The 12,024-nt window shown below is 40.1% G+C and overlaps 1 protein-coding gene across 5 annotated transcripts in view; it reads left to right on the forward strand.

Moving 5' to 3' along the window:
- Positions 1–12,024, forward strand: part of NTRK2 (neurotrophic receptor tyrosine kinase 2) — a 208,114-nt gene that overhangs the window by 48,255 nt on the left and 147,835 nt on the right. For 3 of the 5 annotated variants that reach the window (XM_074166919.1, XM_074166920.1, XM_074166923.1), the window contains exons 9-11: positions 4,276–4,308; positions 9,258–9,358; positions 10,592–10,691. In XM_074166919.1, the coding sequence (XP_074023020.1) occupies positions 4,276–4,308; positions 9,258–9,358; positions 10,592–10,691 (234 nt within the window). The remainder of the gene's footprint in view (positions 1–4,275; positions 4,309–9,257; positions 9,359–10,591; positions 10,692–12,024) is intronic. The other 2 variants (XM_074166921.1, XM_074166922.1) reach the window with 2 other exon arrangements.

The following is a 12,024-nucleotide window of genomic DNA, read 5'->3' on the forward strand; positions in this document are numbered from 1 at the left end:
GTTAAATGCATGCATCTTCAGTTGCTCTAAAAACTCTGCCTCAGCCTTCCTAAATGCTATGTGAGCAGGCTCAAGGTGCACTAACTCATTGAACTGCAGGGGCTATTGAAAGCAAATTATGTTCACCGTGGTTTGATCTTTTTCCACATCTTAAAAACCATATGGGAAGTGACTGTAAGAGTAAGAAGACATATATGTAAGCATATTTCTGTATGTGGAAAAAACTCTGAGTTTCCACTCACTCCTTGCACAGGTGGAGTGGAAACAAAGGCATGTTTTTGTGCAAATGATTGCACAGCCATATCTGAAAATACAAGCATGCGTGTACCTTTGGCTTTTTAGCCATAGGATGTAAATATCTGCTTTCTTTTTCTGAAACAGCAATGTGCAGTGCTAATGTTATCTGGCGGAAAAAAAATGTGAATTTTTAAATTCTCCCTTCTACATTGCAGGCTGTAGACAGTAAAAACATGGTCTGTATTTAACATTTTTCTCTATCAGCTTAATCTCCTGTTGGGAGAGTGATGGCAGGTTTTTTGCTTTCCCACCCTTAGAAGGAAAAGGTGGAGAGCTGACACACCCAGGCTGTTTTTTATTCCTGCTGTCCTTAGTGCCGCTCTCCTCTTTTTTCTCTGGAGTTCTTCCTTAAATAGATTCATTACAGAAGCACGCCATGGTTTCAGCTACTGGTGTCCTCTAATACTGCATTATAACGGTTCGGTAAAGCAGTTCCCCTCACAGAAGTTCTGTGTACGATGGAAGTTCTCTTACACCCTTATTATTTAACATGAACCTGGCTTCATTTTCTTAACAGAATCACAGTTCCTCTAATACATTAGGGCAAATTTATAATTTTTTGTCTTTGATCCAAATGCCTTTTACTGTTCTGTTTTTCCTTTATGCTTCTCCCCTGTACACTGAAGATTTCACAGTTGTGGCTTTTTAAATCAGTAAATAGAACTGTAGGTTTCCTCCAAATTAAAAACACAGTATTATTTATTTGTTCAGTCCTCTTTATGCTCATAAGGAATATAAATCTCTCAAGATAATCTGTGCTGTGTTCTTTAAGCTTTTCCCAAGCTCTCTGGTGGATTAAGTTTCACAAAAACGAGTATAGAGGAAACTCGACTATGTATAGACAGGATGTAACTGCATTAGAAATTAGTTCATGCATAGTGGATGGCACCAAACCAGTCTTAAAAATTAACAATGGGGGAATTGCTTATCTACTTAGGCTCTTCAGTACGGTTTTTATTAGTGGGGCTTTTTCCTGTAAGAATCATGGCATTGGCCTTTAGAAAACTTCACAACATTGTCTTCTCCGCTGAAGCTGGCATAAGAGCAAATGTTAAAAACCTAGAATCCTCTGCATTGTATTACAATTTTTGTTTTAAACTATTACTATTTAAAGCACTGTCAGGCTTTTTCAAACCCTTAAAAGGCTTTTTCAGTGCTCTCGTTACTGTGTAGTTTCTTCTTTTGGCCCACATATTGTACAATGAAGCATAAAGATTAAGGCCTACGCCCTGGTATTATGTTCATTTCCATGCCTTCATGCCTGAATTAAATACCAGCCCTGATGTTTCATGGGGTGGGGTATACTCACTGATCTTTAAACTGATTCTCTGGTTATTGCGTCACTTATGGGCAAATGTTCTGAAGGTAAAAACAAAAGAAAATTAAAAAGAGCCTCTCACCTATAATCCATATGTCTATCTAAAATAAATACAACTAAGTCTGAAGCATGTTCTGTCATCAACAGTGTAATATTGCACTTTCAAAGTTGCATCAAACATGATGAAGAGAGGATTTGTGCCTAATATGCCTTCAATTTCCAGCATGCTACTTGCAGAACAATTTTTGCTAGTCTGAAGATGAAGGCATAGAGGAGAGGAAATCAAAGCATGTACCACAGTGGGATTTGGATTGAGTTAATGTTAACACAGTTAATGATGTAATTTAAGACTTTGTTTAAATATGAAGACCTGGAAGAATAAATTTCACATTCTATTAGCTAAATTTTTAACTAGCTTTAATCTGCTAAAGTTTTTGGATTCCTGTGAAGCTGTTCTTGCTGAGGATAATTTGGTTATTTGAGACTACAGTGCAGGAAACAGTAAGCAGGAAATGTTCATGTTTTATTCTGGAGGCTCTTCTCATAGTTGATCCAAGACAGCTAATGAATGCAGGAGAGATTTTTACCAATAATAAGTATTTTTAATTAAGCTTATGCATCTACCAGCACTCTACTCTCAAATTCAGGTGAAGGAATCCAAGTCACATAGTATTTTGTCAAAGTAAAAGAATAACATTAAATATTCCTTAGAAGAATCATCTTGCTTGAGCAGCATAACAACATGGGGCTGTTTTGCAGAAGAATGTTTTTTGGATTGAGTCTTTTCCTGCTGCCTTGTTTTGAAAATGTGAACTTTATAAAGAAGCAAGTAAACTAGGTGTAGTTGATGTAACTTATAAAGATGAGTGAATAGGATAAGTTTCTTAATAGATTATTTACACAACAACCTGTTCTAACAGGGACCAAACAACAAAGCTGTTCTGTGTTTGCCTTAAAAGTAATTGCATGTAAACATGCAGAATTACTGTGGTGAAGTTTAATGCTAAAGTAGCTTCAACTGATGTTTTGATGATTGAGTAGATAAATTTCTATGTAGGGAATACTAAATAAAAATTTGGGTCTTATCCAGCATCTTGATTTTTGTAACTTTATTTGAAGTGAACTGTTTAGTTATATAAAAGGTATTTGAATGGAGTTGATGACTTACAGTTTATATCCCTATATCCCTAGTTTATATTCCTGGCATGACTTAGGGGTTAAACTAATCTGATTACTTTATTCAGATTCTGGTTAACAGTAACAAAGATGTTGCCATTTAATCAGGAATAAAGGCCTGGGAATTTTTTTGTTGGTTTTTTGTAAATTAGAAATACTGTCTTTCAGATAGATGTTTTATACTGGAAAAAATGAGGCTATGAACTTTTATGGACAGAAAACCCTGGTCAGAAATTGCTTGAGGACAGACAGTACAAGCTTTCTTCACTTGTTTGTTACTTATTTTTGCGGATTGACATGACAGTTCTCGTGGGGTCTATTAACCTATATGTCTGGATACTATAATAACTTCAAATGCATTTAAAAATAAACCTACTTATCTGCTGCCATTCTGCAAATAGGTTGCAACTCTGTTCAGTATTTTCAGCACAGGTTCTCATGCTGTTAATGTAAGCAGAAACAATGGTGTTCTGGTCATACTTCATGGTGGCTTTATGCCAGTGTAATGCCACTGCTATGGATTTACTGTATAGTACTATAAACATAATTATGCTTTTTGAAGTTTGACTCATCCTCAGAGATTTTAACTCCCTGTTAATTTTATTTCCAAATGAACAAAAAAGAAAGAGTAAAAATATGGAAGAGATGATTAGAAGCCTACTACATAAGCTATGCTATAAATATATTGTAGACCAGAATGAACGAGTATATTGAAATACAACACAAGTATTTTTCAAAGCAGGAATAGTCTAATAGTACACTAATTTCAGTGGGCGTTCTATGCATTATACTCACATATGTGCTCAGCCATACATGTGTGCAGTAATTAGAAAAAGCTGCAAACTGAAGCTAGTAAAATTTAGAAAAGTGTAGACTAGATGGATATCCATTTGCCTGTGTAAAGGCTGGCTTTTGAGACATCTGACTCTTTTTGTAAGAGTCTGTGTATCATCAGCTGTGCAGCTGGCTTCTTGGAAGCATCCTTTTACAGAGCAAATGAAATGGTGCTGCTTAGGTCATTGCTACCTCTAGCCCTTAACTTGCCAGCTCACAGCTGTTTGCTCTCACAGTGATTTAATAGCAAAATTTTTTGACCAGGTAAAAGTCAATAATTTTTAATGGTCAATGAATTCTGCTAATACTTAAGGTCAGGGAGAATTTTACCATTAACAGCAGAAAGCAAAATTTTGCCCAGTTGGGAAATACACCTGCCTTTGCCAGAGCCAGTGCCCTGTGCATTAGCTGTTTCACATGAAGCAAAATATTAACCTTTGGGATAGCTCTAAAATCGTTTTAAATGTAATCTGATAAACAGATACTGCAATATATTGATCTTGCTTTGCATATGTGTAGGTTCTGATCATTGCTATTGCAAATAACATGTCAACTCTTAGAAAAAATTCCTTTAGAAACTCTTATTCTTCCAGCATTTGCAATTTATTTACAAAGGCTTTTTCTTTCTTTTTTCTCTTCTCCATGTACAGGTAGTGGCCCAATTGTGGATCCAGACGTTTATGGTACATATTTGATTTCCTTTTTCTTTTCTTTTAATGATAGAAATGAAGGAACTGAAACCATTAAAAGATTGAATGTCAGGCTCAGTTAAATTGAAATGGCGCTTATTATAACACGGTTCTAAAAGGTACTTCTTATTTTTGGTTCTTCTGCTGCCTTATATTATTTAAAATAGATGAAGGCAATATGACGTTTTACTTACTCTGCTGCTTTTGATTCACATTAGGAGAAGCATAAATCCACTGCTACGAATGGTTGCAGTTGATCCTGTAGGATGACAGCTGTCTGATATAGCTCACAGGCATGAGATTTTTGTGACCGTTTTGGAGGCATTTCTTGGAGGAAAGAGAGATCGTGATTTCTTCTTATATAACTTAATTTATTTTTTCAGTGATGATTCCATACTTGTTTGCTGCCAAAAATGTACCCCTAAATCCCACTTAAAAATGAGGTTGGCACAAGTAAGTTTTCCTGTAGGCAATTTATTTTGCTCTGTCCGCTAATTTGTACCTTCCCTTAATCTCTCTTGCATAAGCAGAACATAAACTCGGTGATATCTGAGTGTCTGCCAGAGGATTTGATGACGCAGTGTTCACATTAGTTTTGTAGTTCGGCATAATGTTTTGGTCTGTACCTAGTGAGAGCCAGTATGCACTAGAAAGGAAGCTGCAGAATGAAAAGCAACTGGCTAGTTTTTGATAGTACTTCTGGTATACTTCTGGTGAGCAGGAAAGTCTGTCCTAACCAACATATCCAAATACCCTTTAGCTTCCAGCAGGAGCTGGATCCTTTTAGGAGTCTTTTTTATTTGGATGAAATGGCCCATGAGTCAAGTTTCCTTAAGCTGATCTAAATGTTATTGCTTTGATTCCATTCCATGTCATTAAACTTTAGCAAATGTGCAATTGAAGCATCAATTTGGCTTTTAGTGCTTAGAAATACTAAAGAATAGCTTCCCCTCCCTCTCTTTCCAAATTCTTTTTTTTGGGGGTGGGTGGGAAGGTGGTGATGGTTTGCACAATTCCTTACATGTGTTGTATTATATAAGATGTATGCATGAAGATCTCGATTGAGCTGTTTATCAAGGTCCTGATACCTGTATATGGCTTTTAACCATGTGACTGCTGTGCTTTGGTTGACTTGGGTAGGTTTCTGCTGAGATGTGTGCTTCCAGTTGCGCTAGGAGATCACAGACTGCAAGACCTAGTCCTAATGAGAGCAGCCTTCCTTTTTATTCCTGGCTTTTCTTTCTGCTGTTTGAAACTCCTGTCTTTGATCTTTGTTTCAGTGACTCAGTGCTTTCTTTGAGAAACACTTTGTAGTCCAGAGTATTTCCCTAATTATTCCAAATTCACAGGTCCAGTTAGTGAGGTGAATAAATGAGGCCAGATGGAAAGTCTAGGAACTGCTGCTTCCTCAGAGAATGACTGCCTGCATGGCTGACGGTGGGACGGACTCCTGAGATAAGCTTCCCTCAGAGACTGAGCGGTTTTCTTGACTTTTTTTTCAGACCGCTCTATCTCTGTGCTAACCTCTTTATCTGCAACATGGGTTATGTTGGAAGAAAGTTTTAAAGCACTTTATCTTCCAGGCTCTCGCCATCTTCCCTTCAAAATGCACCTTTCCAAGCGCTGTGCTAATCATACTGTGGGCATGCCCAGTGCAAGGGGTGAAAGCAGCGGCAGAGGATTTAATCTGCTGGGCACTGGACTAGCTGTGTGTCTGTCAGCCTGTTGGCTATGGCTGAAGTTGATGGCAGTTGCAAAGTACTTCCCTGCACGTGTTGGGGCACTGCGGGGCCGGGGCCTCCCCATGGGGGTGCCTTAGGGCAGGGCCTGACAGCCAGGCCCGACCCATTGCCCCAGCCAGGAGCGAGGGGGACACCAGGGCAGCCCCAGCCCTGGGCATTGGGCCCTGCCCTGGGCCACCAGCTCACAGGTGGGCCCAGCTTAGCAGCGCCCATGGCCAGGCAGGGCCGGGCTGTGAGGAGACAGAGAGGGAGGCGGCGGAGGGCAGGGGACCCCAGCCTCAAGTACCCCTCTGCATGGAGACAAGTAGAGGACTTGGCTGAGTTCGGTCTGTACCTTGGGAACTGAGCACCTTTCTGCATCCTATGCTCCATGTGAGGTGATTCCCATACGCTTTCCATTGGGCGTTTTGAGCGTGCAGTGGGAAACGGAAGAACTGATGAGGTTGCAGCAGGCTGCACGACATGGTGTTTGCCAGGGCATGGCCTGCCGCCAGCGTGGGGCAGCCACTAGTGCCTTTGGCTCCCCTGGTGGAAAAGACGGGGAGGAGAGGCCATCCCGGCCCCATCTGGGAAGTCACCGAGAGAAACGAAGCGACTGGGCCAGGGCTGAGCAGGAGATTGAATGCAACGCCAGCTTCTTTGGTTCTGAGTTGACATCTCCGTGTCAGGCTGCTGCTTCTGACGTAGCTGTGAACATGAGGGAGACAACGTGCCCCATATCACCCAGCCCCAGAGACTCTCCTGGAGCTGGTGTGACTGTGATCTTGTCCGCATCCCAGGTTTGTAAAATGGCTGCAAAACACTGCCCATCCTCAGATGCGATTCACTGCAGTTGGCATGGTCACAGGTGGCTGCCTGAGGTAGGCGGCATTGGAGAACCTGGCCCTGAAGCGATGGGAGTCCCACATAGCATGCATGAGTCAAGAGGCGTGACCCTGTCTGTACTGGAGTGCTCAGTGTCCATGTCAGGATTTCACAGTGAAATGAACAGGGATTTGTTTAACTCAGAATTGCCTGGTTTTGGCTGGGTAGCTGTTGTGTGTGTTTTCCTTGCCTGGCTCACCCATTCCAAGAGGCTTTGGAGATCTGGCACTGGTTCACATGCAAGCGCTTTGCAGTTACACAGCTGGGAATGGCAATGCAATACCAGCATACTGACGGGGCCTTCTTTAGCTCTTGCCCATTTTAATACAAAAGTGCACTCAGAGGATTCACAGACCAGACCTGAAACACTCTGCATAGTTCGCATTAATCCCTCAGGGTGTCATTTCCAGTAGCTTAGTACACATGTGAGTATAAATAGTGAGCTTTTGCTCACCGGTATTTACAGGTAAAATTAGGAGCAAAAAAATTTCCCTCTTGAAAGTTTGTATTACAGAGCCAGAGCAGCAAAGACTCTAAATATTTGTTTTATATATTGATCTTATAAAGCTGCCGTAAATGTAGGTTTGGTCAAAACTATCTTTGTGAAGATTTTCCCAATCTTGTAGGCTGATACGCTTGTTATAAAGCAGGCTCTGCCTGCAAATGAATGAAGCAGAAGCTTCCTCCTTTGCTGTGGCAAAGCGCATAGTCAAAGCAAGTCTGCACAGCACCTTGTCCAAGTGCCCAGGCCGCTTGTGCAGGTGGCATTTGTGCTGCCTGGAGTAAGGAGCACTGTTCATTTCCCCCTTGCTACTCTTCTAACCTTGCTGCATAGGAAGCTATAGGCATAGAGATGCAGTGCTGGGTCGGGGAATTCAAACTGTAAAAGACCAGGAAATTAAATTTTGTTTCTCGTAAAAGCTTTGTATACTTAACATGTATTTTGGCTTGAAAGAGTTCCTCACATGTATGGTGTAGAGCCAAAAGACTATGTGAGCTGATTAGACAACCTGACTGTACTGACTGTAGCAGTGGTGCCAGAAGTAGCTGCATAGCTTCATATACCAAAAAATCTGCAGCCTGCCAAGTGCTTTGTAGGAAGCAAATGTGTTCGTGCATGCATGAAGATCAAAAGCTCAATGCAGCTTGTTGCTAGCATTGCCAACTGAGCTCTCCAAAATGGCCTTGGGAGCTAAGGAAGACCAAGCTAAGGCCCTCCCTGCCCTTTCTCAGCAGCAGTTCTGCAGTGTTAGGAGTTCCTGCCTCTGCAGTTAGTGACAGCTATGCCTCTGAGCTCTGCCTTTTCAGATTCACAGTTATAATTTCATTGGTAGGCTTACGGCACTGATTTTAATCAAAACATGTAAAGAAATACGCAGTTAATTGCAAGTTTAAATTACAATGCTGGAGGTGCATTTCGTAATAGATGCAGTTATTGCCCTTGTTTGTTTCTTTCATCTCTTACACATTACAGTCATAAGATTGAAATGCTACGTATATTTTCAGAAGTAATCATAAAATATATGCATTTTAAAATTTTATTTTAATGCCCATTTCTCTAAGTTCATGTGTATACTATTTAATCCTTTTTATCTTATTTGAAGAAATTTGACAGGAGTCAAATGGGCTGTAAATATCCGTGTATAAATAATTAAGCCATGTTCACTTGTTTGATGGAATATTTCTGGGTTCACCCTTGTAGATCTGCCAGTGGGATTATTTTGATAAATCAAGTTTCTTCATAACATCTCAGGCGCTTAATTTTTTCACAGGTTTATCTGTATGACAGTTTATAATGCTAGACTGTAACCTCTGTGCATGAACAGTATTTTTTATTTTTTTTTAAATGAAGAAAAACAGCTATTTCACATTTGATAGTAACAAACTGGCTAAAACCCCATCTAAGAAGTTCTTCTCAGCTAAACAAAAGTCCCCAAGTTAATTTCTACGACTGTCCTATATTTGGCTGAAAACAAGGTTGGAGAAGTTCAGTGTAGAGAGCAGTCTTTCATTTTTAATGGAAACTCGGAAGCGCATAACAATAGCTTTATGGATAGAGTTCTTACTTAACTCTAGTTTTTCCAGTGATACACATTGGGGTGTAGATTGCTTCTCTTTTCATGTTTGTTAGTCGCAACATATTTTTTGATTATCTGCTACAGGCATACCCCCCAAAATGTTCCAGCTACTTTAGCAATTATATATTGTTTCCAAAGAGCTTGGAGTCCTGAGAGTTGTTAGTGGCCTTTCTGTCTTATAGAGCAGAAATAATAAAGACAATCCTTTCACCTCTAAGATTACAAAATTATAAAAGCAACCTTTTTTTCCTTTCCTAAGAGTATGAAACCACGCCTAATGATCTCGGAGACACCACAAATAACAGTAATCAAATCACTTCTACGGATGTTTCCAACAAAGAGAATGAAGATAGCATCACTGTAAGTATATACATTGTTTCCTGATCTGTAATCTTGGTGGACTTTCTGGCTACACAACTCACAAAACTGTGCAGGTTGTAATAGGACCCTGAGCTGCCAGAACGCTGGAGCTATTAGTGTGTTCTGGACAAAACTCAGAAAAAAAAAAAAGGAAAAAAAAGAAAATCAGTGCTCCCCACTCTTGCCCTCCCCCCATTTTTTTGAAAGAGTGAATCACTTTTCAGTCCAAGTAAAATTGCTAGTTACTTTGTTCCATGCTTTTCTGAACAACTAACTGTAATTTTTTAGCCTAAGAATTGCTTCTAATTTTAGCCAAGGAGAGCAACTCTTTATTTACAAAACAAAGACTTCCAAAGTAATTTGAAGATTGTTGTTTGAATTCCGGTCCTGGAGTCAGCTCCTCCTTAAAGAGGGGATGTGCTGCAATGCACTTTCAAATTCTAATTGTATGTTTTTAAAGCATGATTTCGTGTAGATTTTTGATCAAATAATTTGCAGTAGATTTTAGTATAAGTAGCTGAATTGGTGGGCCTCCTCCTTTGCTGCCTTGACTCTCATGCTGTCCTGAACTGAATTGCTGGAAACTGGGAGCAGATGGCTAGTCTGGTTGATACAGCAACCTCCCTGCATCAGTGACTACATAAAGCAGCAGGCAGTGGAGAGCATGTGCATTCATGACTTGGGACACTGTGCTAAAAAATTGGGAAGATCCCAGACAATCTTATCTCATCTAAGAATCATTGAACAGCTGAGCTTGGAAGGGACCTCTGGAAATCCTCTGGTCCAATGCCCCCTGCTTAAAACGGGGCCAGCATGGTTGCTCAGGATTCTGTCCACTCTGATTTTGATATCCCAAGGGATGGAGACTCTACAGCCACTCTGGGCAATCTGTACCAGTGTTCAGCCACTCTCACAGTAAAAAAACTTTTTCCTATGTGCTTCTTTTATGTGTTTTCTTATAACTCTGCTGGAAGGAAAAGGGGTGGTGTGTGTGCCCTCCCACCTGCCTTGAACGTGTAGGATGTTGAAAAGTTGTTCTCAGAGGTGTCTGAATCTCTGTTCTCTGCAGGACAGAAGAAACCTCAACAAGTGACTGTTTTCTGTACTCTTTGATCTGAGTGCAAATGTTTCCCAGTTGAAATGAGTCTCTTTACTAATTGGGTTAATTTGAATGTGTGCTTTGAAGGTCATGAGAGCAACACAAGCAGATCTGTTTGTGTCCTCTTTCTTTAGGTGTATGTTGTGGTGGGAATTGCAGCACTGGTGTGCACTGGCTTAGTAATAATGCTCATTATTCTGAAGTTTGGAAGACACTCTAAGTTTGGGATGAAAGGTAAGCAGGGTTGTCTTTTATACCTTCCGTAATTGTGGCTTGTATGAGCTGATTCCATAGGTTTCTGCACTAAGAGCAGTCAAAATAACTAGATTAAGTGGCATCACATATAGTGTTTTGTTTATTCATCAGGTAAGTAAGAGCAGAGGCATGCGCAGAATTTTGGATCAAACTCTTCTCTTTTTTTTTGTTTTGACAAGTCCCATTTCTCTCTCTTCTGCTGCAAAGCCCCCTGGGACACTTCATGGAGTAAAATAGTACTTGAGTCAGAGTAGGTAGGAAGAAGATAAGAAATGAAATTTATTCTGATATGAGTTTGATTACAACAATTTGACGAGAATCTATGCTGTATGTAAGAGGTACTTCAGACCATACTACAAATGTCACATTAAGGTGATAGATTCATTGGGAAACAATGGCAAAAGTGGAAAGTGTATTTGCAGTGGGTCCTGTGTATGACAGGGTGGTGCTTTCTGACATGCATTTTCTTGAGCTTCTGTTTGTGTCTTGGGAAGTAGCAACCAGAGACAATGGCAAGTGCTCATGTTCCTGTGGAAGGGGGAAATCTCAGTCCTCCTATTTATTATTTATTTTACAGCTAGATGAAGGTATGTGTATCATGGAGGTACCAGAACAACTCCACTACTGTATTATTTTACTGCTATCATCAGTTTGTGTCTGGTGATGTGGGTGAAATTATATTAAAAAAAAATTAAATACTTGCTGTCTTGTTGGGACAACTGGAAAGTGCTTTGCTGTGCGCTAATGAAGATGAGCTTTTGTTCTTAAGATGTGTAGTTAAAGGGTCTGTGGAGACGGTGGTAAGTAATCTTTTGATAGGCTCCTGTTAACTGCATGTCCTTTCTCTCAGCTGTGCTTATGACATAGTACCACATAGATATATGTTTTGGTAACCCTTACTTGCTCTTGACAAGTGCTCTTTTCAGAGATATCTACTGTATATTTTGTGTTTCTGTATTATATTTAGAGGAGAGTTCCTGGAACAAGTGAGATTTGAGCGGAGCAGAAATGTAGTTGGTGCAGATTAGCTTGGTGGGACAGTAACCTTTTCTCTCCATCTGCTATGACATAATTTCTGTTCTTTGGGGTACCATTAAAAGAGGACAGTCATTGTGAAATATCCTGAATAGCAACATGGAGCCAGCAGGATAGAGTTTTGGCCAAAGACTAGAAAAAACTTTTTGTAACTGAACAACAGTTCAATGTAAATTTTATTTGTGTCTGAAGCTTTCTGAATTGCATTTAGAGAGCTGGAGTAGGCAGAAGGTAAATGAGAGCAATGATGGGAGAGTCTGACATTAGCTCTTTAAAG

This window comes from Numenius arquata, chromosome Z (assembly GCF_964106895.1).
Source record: "Numenius arquata chromosome Z, bNumArq3.hap1.1, whole genome shotgun sequence".
Classification (NCBI taxonomy): Eukaryota; Metazoa; Chordata; class Aves; order Charadriiformes; family Scolopacidae; genus Numenius; species Numenius arquata.